Source organism: Dipodomys merriami, unplaced genomic scaffold, assembly GCF_024711535.1.
Source record: "Dipodomys merriami isolate MVZ:Mamm:240054 unplaced genomic scaffold, mDipMer1.0.p SCAF_13, whole genome shotgun sequence".
NCBI classification, from domain to species: Eukaryota; Metazoa; Chordata; class Mammalia; order Rodentia; family Heteromyidae; genus Dipodomys; species Dipodomys merriami.
In genome coordinates, this window is record NW_027202604.1 from 24,850,833 (window position 1) to 24,865,523 (window position 14,691).

General features: G+C 38.3%; 1 protein-coding gene across 1 annotated transcript in view; it reads right to left on the reverse strand.

Moving 5' to 3' along the window:
• Suclg2 (succinate-CoA ligase GDP-forming subunit beta) overlaps positions 1 to 14,691 on the reverse strand; it is a 249,512-nt gene that overhangs the window by 180,808 nt on the left and 54,013 nt on the right. The window contains exon 2 of the mRNA XM_070018922.1: positions 8,268 to 8,409. Within this exon, the coding sequence (XP_069875023.1) occupies positions 8,268 to 8,409 (142 nt within the window). The remainder of the gene's footprint in view (positions 1 to 8,267; positions 8,410 to 14,691) is intronic.

A 14,691-nucleotide genomic window follows, 5' to 3' on the forward strand; every position in this document is an offset into this window, starting at 1 on the left:
AGGGAAATTTCATTCTTATGAACCATGTGAAATGTTTCTGTTTTACTTACCCAAATCACTTTGAAGTTTTTTTTGTTTTTGTTTTTGTTTTTTAAACTGGTCCTCGGGCTTGAACTCTGGGCTTGAGCTTCTTTTGCTCAAGGCGAGTGTCTCTACCACTTAAGCCACAGTACCACTTGTGCCTTGAGTAGTTATTTGGAGATAAGAGTCTCATGGGGGCTGGGAAGGTGGCTCATTGGTAGAGCGCTTGCCTTACATACATGAGGCCCTGGGTTCGATTCCTCAGCACCACATAAGCAAAAAGAAAAAAGCCAGACGTGGTGCTGTGGCTCAAGTGGTAGAGCGCTAGCCTTGAGCTGAAGAGCTGAGGGACAGTGCCAAGGCCCAGAGTTCAGGCTCCACGACCGGACCCAAAAAAAAGTCTCATGGACTTTCCTACACTGGCTGGCTTCAAACACTGATCCTCATGTCTCAGCCTTCTGAGTAACTAGGATTATAGGTGTGAATTACTGGTGCCCTGCTGAAGTATATTCCCGATTTTAAGGTCAACTGAATCTTGGTTTGTGGTAATCAATCATGGGGAAGCAGGGCAAGTACTATTCAGACTAAATAGTACATGCTCATTTTTTGTTTGTCAGTCATGGGCCCAGGCTAAACTCTGGGCCTGGGCACTGTCCCTCAGCTCTTCAGCTCAAGGCTCCACCCTACACTTGAGCCACAGTGCCACTTCCAACATCTTCCTGCTTATGTGGTGCTAAGGAATCGAACCCAGGGCCTCAAGCATGTGAGGCAAGCACTCTACCACTGAGCCAACTTCCCAGTCCATACATGTTCATTTTAATCCTTGATGCAACACAGAGTATTTTTGTGTTTTGTACTTTACCATATTTTCCAAGATTAAAATAATGAGCTTATTCCTGTGATGGAAAAGATTTTAGCCACTTAAGGTTTCCTTTAAAAAGCCAACGTATCCACTGAGGGGCCATAAGGAGCTAGCTCCTCTACCACTTAACCCAGGCAAATTCATTCTGTACTTTCAACTCCCATGTACCCTGTGACATGGAGAAGTACCAATCTATAAAATGAAGTGAGTCAAAGACCCCAGAGAAAATAATTCACAGAAAAGCCTAGGGAAGTAAAACCAACATAAAGTCCTTGTTCATTTACTATAAACTCTGTGTGTGTGCATACGCGCAAGTGTGTGTCTGTGTATGCATGCATGCACAACATGTATGCACATGCCGATCCTGGGACTTAGACTCAGGGGCTTGACACAGTCCCTTAGCTTTTTTGTACAAGGTTAGTGCTCTATTACTTGAGCCACAGGTCTACTTCTGGCTTAATTTGGTGAATAATTGGAGATAATAGTCTCACAGACTTTCCTTTGGCTTTGAACCATGCTATTCAGATCTCAGCCTCCTGAGTAGCTAAGACTACAAGCATAAGCCACAGGTGCCTGGCTTGCAATACACTTTTAACAATTTCATACATAACTCCATCAATGACCCAATCATGACCACATAGAAAACTAGTGATAAATCAGAACCAGTCCTTTAAAAAAGCCTTTGTCTTTGGTTTAAATAAGGGTTATGTGTGATAACACTTATCAAATTCTTGGCAGGATCTCAGGTACAAGATAAGGCCCAGAGGTTAAATGACAGCATTCTTATTTTTATTGCTTCCAATATAAGAAAAACTGACCTTTCCTGAAGTTGAAGCACTTGCAAAGCAGTTACCTCTGGTTTTTAAGGAAACTAAAGGAAGCCAAGTATGCACTCCCCTAAATCCTGTCTGCCACAAAGTGCCTTGATCTGGCCCCTTCCTCTGTAGCTCTCCTACGGCTTCTATTCAGTTAAAACCACCAGGCAATTAATGAAAAGATATTCTAGCTTGGAGAAATTCTAAGAGAAGCCCATTTATATTTGCAGACCCAGTTTTTTTTTAAAAATTATATAAAAGAATTTCTTTGCAAAGTTATAACAAGTAGGAAATGTTATTAAGGGCCACAACCTGTTGAATAAAATTTGAATCATTATATTTCAGTTCAGGTACTTTATCTCGTGTGTGTGTGTGTGTGTGTGTGTGTGTGTGTGTGTGTGTGTGTGTGTGTGTGTGTGTGTGTGTGTGTGTGTGTGTGTGTTGTATGTGTGTTGTGTGTGTGTTGTGTGTGTTGTGTGTGTGTGTACTTTATCTTTTGTGTGTATGTGTGTGTATGTGTTTGTGTGTGTGTGTGTGTGTGTGTGTGTGTATGTGTATGTGTATGTGCCTGTACTAGGGTTTGAACACAAGGCTTCTGACTGAACTTGCTTCTCTCTACTACTTTTTTGTTTGTTTGTTTTTTTGGTTGTAGGGCTTGAAGTCTGGGCTTGGGCACTGTCCCTGTGCTCTTCAGCTCAAGGCAAGTGCTCTACTACTTGAGCCACAGAGCTACTTCCAGTTTTCTGGTGGTTAATTGGAGATAAGAATCTCATGGACATTCCTGCACAGGCTGGTTCTGAACTGCAATCCTCAGATCTCAGCCTCCTGAATACCTAGGATTACAGGCATGAGCCACCAGTACCTAGAAGCACTCTACTACTTGAGCCATACCTCCACCTTGGTTTTTTCTTGGCTAACTAGAGATGTAGAGTTGTGAACTTATCTCCCCAGACTGGCTTTTTATATCACAAACCATGTCTCAACCTCCCAAGCAGCTAGGATTACAGGTAGCCTCAGTTACATGGCCCCAGTACTCTTTTAAGAGCATTTCCAATTAAATATTATTATGTAAAAGTTTTCTGGGAAATAACAGTATGCACAGCATGGCACACTTCATATGTCTTAAGACCTTTGATAAGCCAGATACCAGTGGCTCACACCTGTAATCCTAGCTACTCAGGAGACTGAGATCTAAGGATTGTGATTCAAAGCCAGCCTGGGCAGAAAATTCCTATGAGACTTTTATCTCCAATTAACCACTAGAAAACCAGAAATGGTGCTGTGGCTCAAAATGATAAAGCACTAACCATGAGTGAAAAAAAACTCAGACAGTGCCCAGTCCCTGAGTTCAAGCCCCACAACTGACAAAAAGAAAAGAAGAAAGAAAGAAAAAAAAAAAAAGACCCATGATGAGTATTTATTTGGATGAATCAGAGCTCCTAGCAAGAAGTAGCAGAAATTAAATGGACCTGAAACAAGCATGAACTAAAGCACAAAAATGAAACTGGGAAGCTCACAAAATCACCAAGTAAGCTCAGGATGAAACCAAAGGGGCCAACAGTAGCAGGAAAGTAGGCACTGCTATAAGGCCAGAAGGAGCACAAATGCCATCACCCAAAACATCTGTGTATTATTAATTCCATATTCAAATAAATGTGTAGCTGATATGCTGGTAAAATGAAGGTCTATTTCATAGACACCAAAGGGTACCTTGCCTATCATTTAAGACAAAAATGATCATCATCTCCACACAAAGATCCTTTTGCAAGATACTATAACGTAATAGGATATGACAAAGCCACAACAGTCAAAGAACTGCCAGTACATCTAATTGCCTGCAGCACTAATAGTACAAGCCAATCAGCCATCAATAGGTAGCAAGGCCCTTTGTACATAAAGTACAATTCCTAATGGTAATTCAACAGGGTTTAGGATGTGATTATATAAACTGAAAAGAATGTTACTGATGAATGGAAACATGTTGTAGCTGAATGCAATCCAAACCTAGCCAAATTCAATAAAAGCTCCTTATCTCTATTTTAGGATATATGTCATTAGCTCACAAAAGATTAATTTCTCCATTCATATTTTAATTCTCTTTCTCAGAAAAAAATGAAATTGTGGAATTTTTGAAATACTTTTTCTTGCTTAATTAAATGTTGTTTCCTGTCAACAGGAAGAGAATAATTTGCAAGCTGTAAATGATTTTTAGATTTTTGCAATTATTATTTCTAAAAACAGAAAGGTAGTAGTCCAAGTTAAGTGTCATCTGTGTTTATTTATGTGCAAATGGTCTTTAAGAAAGGCATTTTAAAAGAAATGTGGTGGTTCACGGCTGTAATGCCAGCTACTCTGGAGCAGGAGTTCAGAAGGATCTCCATTAAAAATCAGTTCAGAGTTGGGTGCTACTGGCTCACACCTGTAATTCTAACCAATGAGGAGGATGAGATCTGAGGATCGCAGTTCAAAGCCAGCCCAGACAGGAAAGTCCGTGAGACTCTTATCTCCAATTAACAACCAGAAAACTGGAGGTGGTGCTGTGGCTCAAAGTGGTAAAGCAATTGAACTAATCTTACATTAATCTATAAAGTGAAGTGAAAAGCACTTGAATGAAAAAGCTCAGAAACGGTACCCAGAACTGGAAAAAAAGCAAAATCAGTTCAGAAAAAGTTAGTGAGAACTTATGTCTTGCTGTCTCAAACAAGATGCAGAATGCTTCTAATCCTCAAACAAAGTATAAGGTCTGCCAATGTCAGCCAATGGAAAGTGTGAAACCTTATCTAAAAAGTAACTAAAGCAAAAAAGGTGGAGGTATAACTCCAGCAACTGAATGCTTGCCTACCAAATTCAAGGTCCTGAGTTTAAATCCTAGTACCACCATTTTTTTTGTGTGAAAGAAACAGTCCTTTGAAATTACAGAAACACAATCCTACATTAATCTGTTAAAAAGGAAATAAGGATCTCACACAATACTGTAGCATGAATTGTTTCAGAAACAAAAGCCTTTACTACTCATTTTAAATAAATGTTCAGATTAACAAGCTTTCCATAGTTACACAGGAAAAGGTTCTATTGCCCCAAGAGATACAACAAAAGGAATCACTGAGAAAATATCTACAAATTACAGCTTCTATAAATTTTATCTTAAAACCTGACATAACTAGTTTTAATCAAATCTAATTTTATTAATATGCATTTTCCATCTTAAAAATGCTGACACACATAAAACCATCTCCTAAGAATATCCTCATCAAGTTAGCAAAGCAGAAATTACTCGGGGTTGTTTTAAATCTAATCTGGTTGGGTTCAAATCCAATCTTTCTTAATTAGTACCTTTACAAGCTTGGCAACTTTTGTTTAACCGTATCTTGCCTGCTTCCTTGCTTATAAAGCAACAGTGCCACACTACAATGCCAGGACTTGATAACTAACTGAATACAATGAGAGGAGAGGAATTACAGACAATCAAGAGCCATCTATGCAGCATAAGGAAATGGAGAGAAAGGGTAATAAAGAGTTGGAGCAACCAAGAGAGGACAAGTTACACTTGGGCCAGGAGTGCCAGAGACACAAACAGACAATGGACAATCAGAAATGTGGGTTAAGACCCAAGACAGAAGATAATCCACAGAGATTACACTAGAAATTATTGGTATGGCTAAAATCAACACTTATTTTCAATTTATAAAATGTTTAGTTCAAAGAGCTGGGAAGGTGGCTCAGTGGTAGAGCACTTGTCTTGCACGCATGAGGCCCTGGGTTCGATTCCCCAGCACCACATAAGCAAAAAGAAAAAAGCCGAAGTAGCGCTGTGGCTCAAGTGGTAGAGCACTAGCCTTCAGCTGAAGAGCTGAGGGACAGCACTCAGGCCCAGATTTCAGGCCCCACAACCGGACCCAAAAAAATGTTTAGCTCAAAATATATCCAGATATAAAAACTTAAAAAGAAAATCACATTTATAAACCTTTTAACTCTCCTAACATTACTGACAGAATACTACTTAGCATATGTCTCTCATCTGTCTGAAAATTTAAAAGATGAAAGTAATAAACCATCTGAATTAGAGCCCAATGATGATGATTATGGGGATGATGATGATAAAATCCTATGTAACATTCTACATGTTAGAAATATTAACATTCTATATAATTCCCCTCTGATAATACCATAATTTTAAGGCAAAGATCCCATCTTCAGGAAAATCAAAAAAATATGAGTTTCCAGCTTTACTTTTCATCTCAAATCTATCTGGTGAAACTCCTTTTGTGACTCAGTTTTTAATCAATCTTGCAGTGACAAGAACATAAACACTATGAAATTGTGCCAGACTTTCCTAGCTTTGCTCTCTTTAGGCAATCTCACTAAATGATGCATACACTTCCTTCTACATTTACTATTAACTTATTTCACTTTCAACTAAATTGGAATGGGTAGCTTCTCCTTGTCCACTGCTATAAATTTCTTCTAAGATCGAAACTATTCAACAACAGAAGCCATAAGAGATCTACAAATGGAGTACAAGAAAGATAAGTCATTCACCAAGTGAGCTGCCTGGAATACTTCTGGGCATTCCTTCTGGCTCTAAGCAGGCTCCCAGGGAGCCTTGGCTGACCTTGCCTCCCAGAACATCACAAGTGTGCACAGGTGAAAGAGGACAGAACAGAGTGTACATTTAAGCTGCATCCTTCCTTCTCACTTTCTCACCAACTTGTACTTTCTCATTCCTTTCATCATTCTCAATTCTTCCTTTTAGTTTGAATTGAAATCACTCAAGAGCCAAACTTAGCTTTCATGAAAGAGTATGCCATTATTAAATTTGTTTTACTTTATTTCATGATCATTTTCCCCTTCCATGTTTCAACCCCAGTCTGTACACACTGCTAATTCCCCAAGAGCAAAAACTGCCTTAAAAGCATGGTAGATGGTCACCAAACATAAAGTGCTACCTAGATTCTTTTATAACACATCCATGATAAGGAAAGCAATTCAGGAAGTCCAAATCTTGGTGAAAATCTGAATGACACAAAATCTCAACTCAGCTCTGCCTAAGTAGTGCTCCTAACAATACCCTACCTTCCAGAACACCCACAAAAAGGGCCTAAATTCTAATGCTTCAGTATGTGTAGCAAAACAAAGAAGACAATGAAGATTGAAGTTAACTTGAAATCTACATTTCTTCATTCTGATAGGTCAATCTCTCTCTCCCACAACTACAGGAGTATTAAATTAAAAAATCCTTTCCTGTGAAGTTTTCATAGGAAACACCACCCTTTTACTAGGCCTAGCACCACGTTCACTGAAGAGCAATCCTCCAGGACTAAGTCTAAGGCTTTGCACCATAAAAACTAATTTTGACTGTTTTTGAGAAATGGGAAGGGAGAGAAAAGAAATTAGAACATTGAACTATAGGGCCTACCTCTACCTTGCACATATAAATTTGGACAGAGTAGAGGTTCAACTTTGTTTTTGGCATGAAACAACTACTCCCCAAGGTTGGACACAGAGGATGCATATTCAACTCTTAAGTGTTCAGATCTGCATGGTCCAAGACAGAGGTCACCTGCCACATTTGGCTACTGAGCAACTGGAATGGGATGTGAGAAAACAGCCAAATGCAAAAGAGGCTGGAAACATGGCTCAGGTGACAGAACACCTGCCTAGGAAGCACAGGCTGCGTTCAATCCCCAGTACTGAAAATAAATAAATAAAAATAAAAAGATTAGGACAAAAAATAATATTGGTGATTTCTTAGTATTAGTTATATGATGAATGATATTTGGATATATCAAAATAATTACAATTTATTAAAGTTTATATTTCCCTTTGCTCTTCTAACTGTACCTACAGAGATTTTAAAATTCTCCTGTGGCTCACATATGGACAGTGGTAATCCAGACTAACAATAAGAGAATGTATAATGCAAACACATGGAACAGTCACTAAAAATTTCAGCCAAAATCAGGACCTGATTGTGAAGGCTTCCATTTGTATCTGAGCAGAATGAATACATTTTCTACCACCACAATGAATGGGTCCTTCAAAAATTCCCAACAGGCCTGGGAGAGCAACAGCATTACCTTTGATCTCCAGATTAGGAACAGAGGCTGAGAAAGGAGGAAACACTCATTTAAATTAGGGCTGGTAATAGGAAGGCCAAACTAAGCCAGAGTCAGATAAACTCTAAAAGCATGAATGAGTAAACCCTCCTTACTCTCCTCCAGTCTCTCAGAGGAACTCTTTCCAGTTTCTAACAGACTTATAGAAGAAGACTTTCTTCTATAAGCCCAACCTTCTGACCTATTTATCCTAGCCCTATTAAATCACAGCTGAGAGAAGAGGATGCAAGAGAGATAGAAATCTCAGAGCAATTACCAGAGGGACATCCTAAAAAGTTATTTACTTCAGGTATAAAGCATCAAATTTTTCGGCATGGACATTTTTTGCTTTTGCAATTCATGCTTCTCACCTCTGTCAGTATAAATCACAACAACAGGAATTTAGTAGGAAAGCACTGGTTATGAGCTCATTCATTGGAGCAAGTGGGTTTCAGCTGTTAGATACTAGCTTACTTAGTCTCTTAGCAGCCTCCAGCGCTTCATTTGCAGTGTTTGCTACAAAGAATCTTTGGACTCTCACTCCATGCTCAGACATCAGCTTCTTGCTCTGGTATTCCTGAAGATTCAGCCATCTTCTGGAGGTTAGTTGAATTGCCTAGAAAGAGGCAGGAATACTTGTTAATAACAAGAAAAGTAACAATCAACCTATATGGCAATTCTTATACGTACAATCAATAGGCAGAAAAATAGGTTATATGCCAATGAATAGGTTATAGGCCAAAAGGATCTAGATAAATTCGTTAATCAAAAATATTAAAACAACCATGCATATGCAAAATAATGTAATAAAAAAAATAAAATGCTAGTAAAAATGGACTAAGTTCTACAGTACAGCTAATAGGAACACACTAATGCAAATGTCCTAGTTTTAATGCTAGAATTGGAACTATATACTCTATATCTAAGATGCAAAGTGGTACATGGGGCTGTTACACATTTATTTCAACTGTCTATGAATCTCCAATTCTAAACCAGAAATTATTTTGAAAATCTTATTACACAGTCTATAACTCCCCAGACCCCAAATAGTTAAAGCATGCAACATTACTTTAATCTGTGTCCGTACTATTAATTACTGCAAAGTATCTCCAGAAAACCATTAAACTCTCTGAGTTCACTGGGCCTCAGCCTAATCCACTTCTTTACCATAGTTTAGTAGATATACTTATTTTGAGTCTAACAATATCTTCTCTTTATTACACCAAAGGTTACTAAAATGATCTGAAAGATTCTCTGGCAATTGGACTAATTCTTAAACTATAACTTGCATATTATAGTAGTCCAGTTTAAGTAGAGGTGGATATTTTCCAATATGCACTATCAATCACTTTTTAGTTTCTCTTGAAAGAATAGCCAAAATACAGGACTATATAAGAAAATAAATTGCTGTTTTTGTTTTATCTAATAATATTAACATTTCCTAATGAATCAACAAACAATTTTTAAAGAAAAACAACAGGAAAAAAGTGAATACACTAGTCCGGCGCCAGTGGCTCAGGCCCGTAATCTTATCTACTCAGGAAGCTGAGATCTAAGGATCATGGTTCAAAGCCAGCCCAGGCAGGAAAGTCCATGAGACTCTTATCTCCAATAAACCCTAGAAAACTGGAAGTGGCACTGTGTCTCAAACAGAGAGCGCTAGCCTTGAGCTCGAGTGCAGGACAGCACCTAAGCCCAGAGTTTCAGCCCCAGGACTGACCCAAAAAAAAAAAAAAAAAAAAAAAAAGTGACTACACTAAGTTACACTTGCTTCCATCCATAAATCATGATGCAAAAGAATTTGCAAGAGATAGGGTATTGGTGCCATTAATGCACACTAAAACTTCAGTCTATATAACTGGATTACAAGACTATGAATAATCACCTTGTACCCACCCAGCAGTTTCATCAATTGTCTCTATGTATTCAATGGCAGTACCAGGTACACCATACATAGTACTGAGACCTCAGCACTTCGGGACTTAAGCTTGCAGAACCTCTAACATGCAACTGGTTTTCAAATCTCCAAATTACAACGCACTCATGAGCTCTTTTGAACAAGGGATGAAAGAAGCTACAGAACCACAACTAGACTGAGTAAATCTTTTTTGCATTTTCAAGGATACCTCATTTAGCATACAGAAAATATGTACTTATGAAAATTCAACTTTTATATGAACAGGCCTATAAATAGGTCTTCCATCCATCTACATATGGTATTACCATATATATGATACCATATATATGGTATATAACATATATATATATACTATATAAATATGTATATATATGGTAATGGTGTTTTATATGGAAGCTGATTGCAAAGATTTTTTAGATATAATACTAGGCCAAAAGTAAAGTACAAGACAAGCAATGCTCACATTACCTACAGTATTATTATTCATTAATTGGGGGGTTAGTTAATTTTTTAAGTCTTAATGAAATATTAATAACTTGAAAAACAAAATTTAATAAAAGAACATTCATAGGCTTAATGATGTAAGTAGCATGCCAAACAATATTCCAGAAAAACAGAAGTTTACAGTGTTACTAAAAAACCCTCTAATGAAAGAAAATATTAAAGGTTCTATGCATGCTACTATGTAAGATCACCTTTAAAAGGCAAATGGGAAGATCAATATATCAAGTCGGTGTTGATGTACCAATTCAAAGCCATTACCAAAGAAAAAAATATAATTTGAAAAACACATCTGAGAGAGACTAAACACAGCCACCCGTGTGGTCATGGTCAATTCCTTTTCATTAGAGCACTCTCCGTATTAATTTTAGATATGTTAATGTAATCTGCTGCAAACTAATTGCAATTGATCCAGAGACCAGCTTCATAGACCTATAATACATATTGACTGTTTCTACATTTCTCAAATGAAAGTCAGCTTAGAGTCTGTTGCTCTTAAATTGAAAAGAAAGACAATGGAGCCTAGTTCTAAAGCCAGGCTGATATCCATCCAATCATCCCACAACATAATCTCTTCTCATAGAATCAGCACCTGTCTGCACTCAATTTAAAACCTGGTCACTGACTAGGTCTAAACTTCACTAAGCCAATGCTACTTATTAAGAATTTGTGCTCAAGGGCTGGGATGTAGCTCAGTGGCAAAGCGCTTGCCTAGCAAGTGCAACGTCCTGGGTTCGATCCCCAGTACCAAAAAAGAAAAGACAAAAAAAAAAAAAAAAAGAATTTGTGCTCAATTTTTACTATAGCCAAGATATGGAATCAAACCAGATGCCCCTCAGTGGACAAATGGATCAAGATAATGTGATGCATATACATAATGGAATTCTATGCTTCCATCAGAAAGAATATTATACCATTCATAAGGAAATGGAAAGACTTGAAAAAAATTATATTAAATGAAGCAAGCCAGACCCAAAGAAATATAGGTTGCATAGATTCCCTCATTTGTGGTAATTAGAAATGTGCTTATAAATCTACAAATACACACAATGGATGGTAAAAGACAAAAAAAATTACACTTGGATATGATAAACAGGACTCTAAACATTCACACAGTAAGACCAAAGGAGAATATTCTTAGGGGAGGATCACAAAGGCTCAATAGCTATATGCATATGATCACATATAATGATGTTTATCAAGTGAACACAAAGAAATGGAAACAAGTTTTTGTTATTTTGCTTTTCGTTTTTGTTTTGGTCATTATTTTCTTTGTTGCTGTTTTTGATTTCTGTGCCTTTTGTCTTGTATGTAAGTTTATCTGGGAGATAAAGCTGGCCTGGTCTACCTCTCCTAGGGCTCAAAGAAGATACCTGCTGGTGTCAATTTATGTAGCCTCCCCAACTACTCATTGTTAACAGCTCTAACAACCTGTTAGTAAAATTTTCCCCTTGTTAAAATCTACTAAATGGTCTGGTAGAAAGTAAATTCTCTTGATTGTACCCTAATATACACAGTGCTTTCCAGAGCTTAATGGGGTCAGAAGAGAACTGCCCAGTCCCCACTTTTACTAGGGAGACTTTTAGATACTGAACAGCGAAGTTTCCCAGCCAGGTATAAAAAGTGCACTGGAATCTAACCACCTCACCTTATATCAGAAACCTTATGAAAGAGAGGAAGTGACTTGCCCAGGATCATCTAAGCAGAAGACAGAAGCTGAAACTTGGAATGATTCCTATTTTCTGTCTTTCCTTATATTGGTTTGGGATAGGTAGGCACCTAGACTTAGCTCCCTTTACACTTGCAGAGTTACCTGTTCCTTGTTCTCTCCCCTTCTGCCTCTCTTTGATAGAGAAAGCATTTCCTTACATAGAGAACGGGGAAATACAACTTAAAAGCAGCACATAAGGATTTAAGAGCCTATGGGATCTCAGGACCAGAGGCAGAAGAAAAAGAATGAAAAATAAGGGGAATGACAAAGAACCAACAGATAAAAAAAGACAATGACTAAGCAGACAAACATTCACAAAGAAACTCAAAGCACAAAATTAGACCGCTACCCAGAAAAATGTGACAAGATCTAGAAATTACTCTTCGCCCCATGGTTTTAAAATTAGAAGTGTAGAGATGACTGAAATAGCACCACTGAGAAGGAAGGGGGTAGGGAATCAATAAAGGCCGTATAGAAAATGGTATGCCATTGAGCCAGGTGCCCCACAGAGGGAAAATCTGTGAGCAGCATCTCCCCACCCACTCTGTACCTAGTGCCTTCAGCAGGCTTTGGCCTAGAAGTCCTGCCTGAAAGGCAGTTTTAGAAATAAGGAAATCAGAAATTCAACAAACAGAAGGGCCATTATGTCAAAAGGAATAAAAACACTATTGGATGGGGGAAATGGAGTAATGTTACCATCACTGCTGAAGTTATGGTGATGCATGCTGTTTCATACAATTGCCCAGCCTAAGAACATACTCACACAAATACCTTCAAGAATAAATTAACAGCTCAACGTGGTAGCTCATACCTAAAATCCCAGCACTAGGAAGACTAAAACAGTGAGATCATGAGTTAGAACCCAGATAAAAGCCTAATTTAGTAACATTTATGAAAAGACCTGGAAAGTTCACTTCTCCATGAGTCTCCCTCACAAAACAAGTGCAAGTTTTGCGAAGAACCTTGTATAATGTTGTTAATGACAAATCAGCAAAACTAGCAATGATCAAAATGTCCACTACATAGGACACTGTCTACATAAACCATAACATGTTCGAATTACAGATGGTCCCAGAGTTACAATGATTCCACTAACTAAATTCTCAGTTTGAAGATGGTAATACAACAACAACAACAAAAAAACACCTTTGTTTTTCATTGTAGTAGTCAACAAATCATAAGTACTTTCTTATAAAATAGGCTTTATGTTAAAAATAAATGAACTTGCACAACTGTAAGTTAACATGTTGAAATCTACATTTATGTATGTACACTGAGGTAGGATTTTTTATATTTTCATTTTATAGTAAATGCACTGGAATGTGATTCCATGGTAAGTCAAGAAGTATCTGTAAAGGAAGAATTTTTAAGATCCGTGGTAGCACAGGATCACCCAGTTCCCTGTGTTCCCCCACACTTCTAAATTCTCTGTAGTTAGCACACCAGAACACCTAAAAAACACACACAACACTCCAGAATCCTTTCTGTGGCAACCTGAAAGCCACAAGTGGAGATGATGAAATAAAAAGGTTGAAGGTACCTCAGTTATTGAGTTACTACAATCGCCCAGAGGTCACCCTGTCTAAATTTTAATAAATGAAAAAATCAAGTTTTTGTGTACTGCTGGAATTCCAATTCAGAACCTCATGCTTGCTCAGCAGGAGCTCTCCAATTTGAGCCCCAGCCCTTTTCATTTTAGTTAGTTTTCAGCAAGGGTACTGCCATTTTTGCCCAGGCCTCAATCCTCTTACCTTTACCTTCATCCCCCTAGTATCTGAGATCATGGATGTATATAACCACACAGAGGTTGTTTGTTCATATGGGAAGTCCTGATAACTTTCTACTCAGGCTGGCACGAACCATGATCTTCTCTCTCTACCTCGCTGCAGTTAGTCCCACAGTTAGTCCCAAAATAAATCTCTGGTGAATAAAATAGTGAAATCTTGGGAATCACTTAATGTGTGTGTGTGTGTTTCTCCCTAGAACTAAAGTCTAAACATACTAACACTAGTCTCTAAAGCATATCCTCTATAAAGTTTCTGTTAAGAAAAACCAATTACCAGGGTAACAACATATCCACGAAATAACATTTATACTTCAGACAAATATCCACACACAAAGTAGCATTCTTTTATCTCCTCAGGATAAACCTAAATAAATATGCAAGGAAGATGTCCTACTACCAATCAGCTGGCTGGAGTTTTGCTCTAAATGGATAGAAGCTAAGAGTAGATAAAAGGGTGGTATGAATTTTGGGTGTTGGCTTTTTGTCAGATTTAGGCCCTTGAGTATCAAGCACTTGTAGGCTAGACTACCAGACCCCACATGCTTTCAGCTCCAGATCCTAAGAAATAGAAGCTAATGGCTCCAAGCTCTAGAAGCCAGAGAATTAAAGCTCTAGGCAGTTCAGAATAAAGAACTACAACTCAAGGCCTTGATGGTCAGTGCCCAGTCCTCAGCGACCAGCAGCCAGGAATGAGCAGTGTTGAGGTTGTTCTCAAACCTTGGGACCCACTTCTGAATAGCAGCTACTGTGACAATTCTTGGGCCACGGGTATAAGAACCCTCAGTCTTAGTAGCTCCCCAGAACTCTTTCACAGACAAGGATGTCTATCTTCAGCACTTCTACCTTCCAGTCATGGCCGGCCACCTCTTCTCACCTTCTGCCATTCACTGAGCTGCCTCTGCTCCTTGCTCTCTGGGACTCTCAAACATCTCACTGCCACACCACTGCAGCTGCTGCTCAGCCTACTCTACCCAGCCACTAG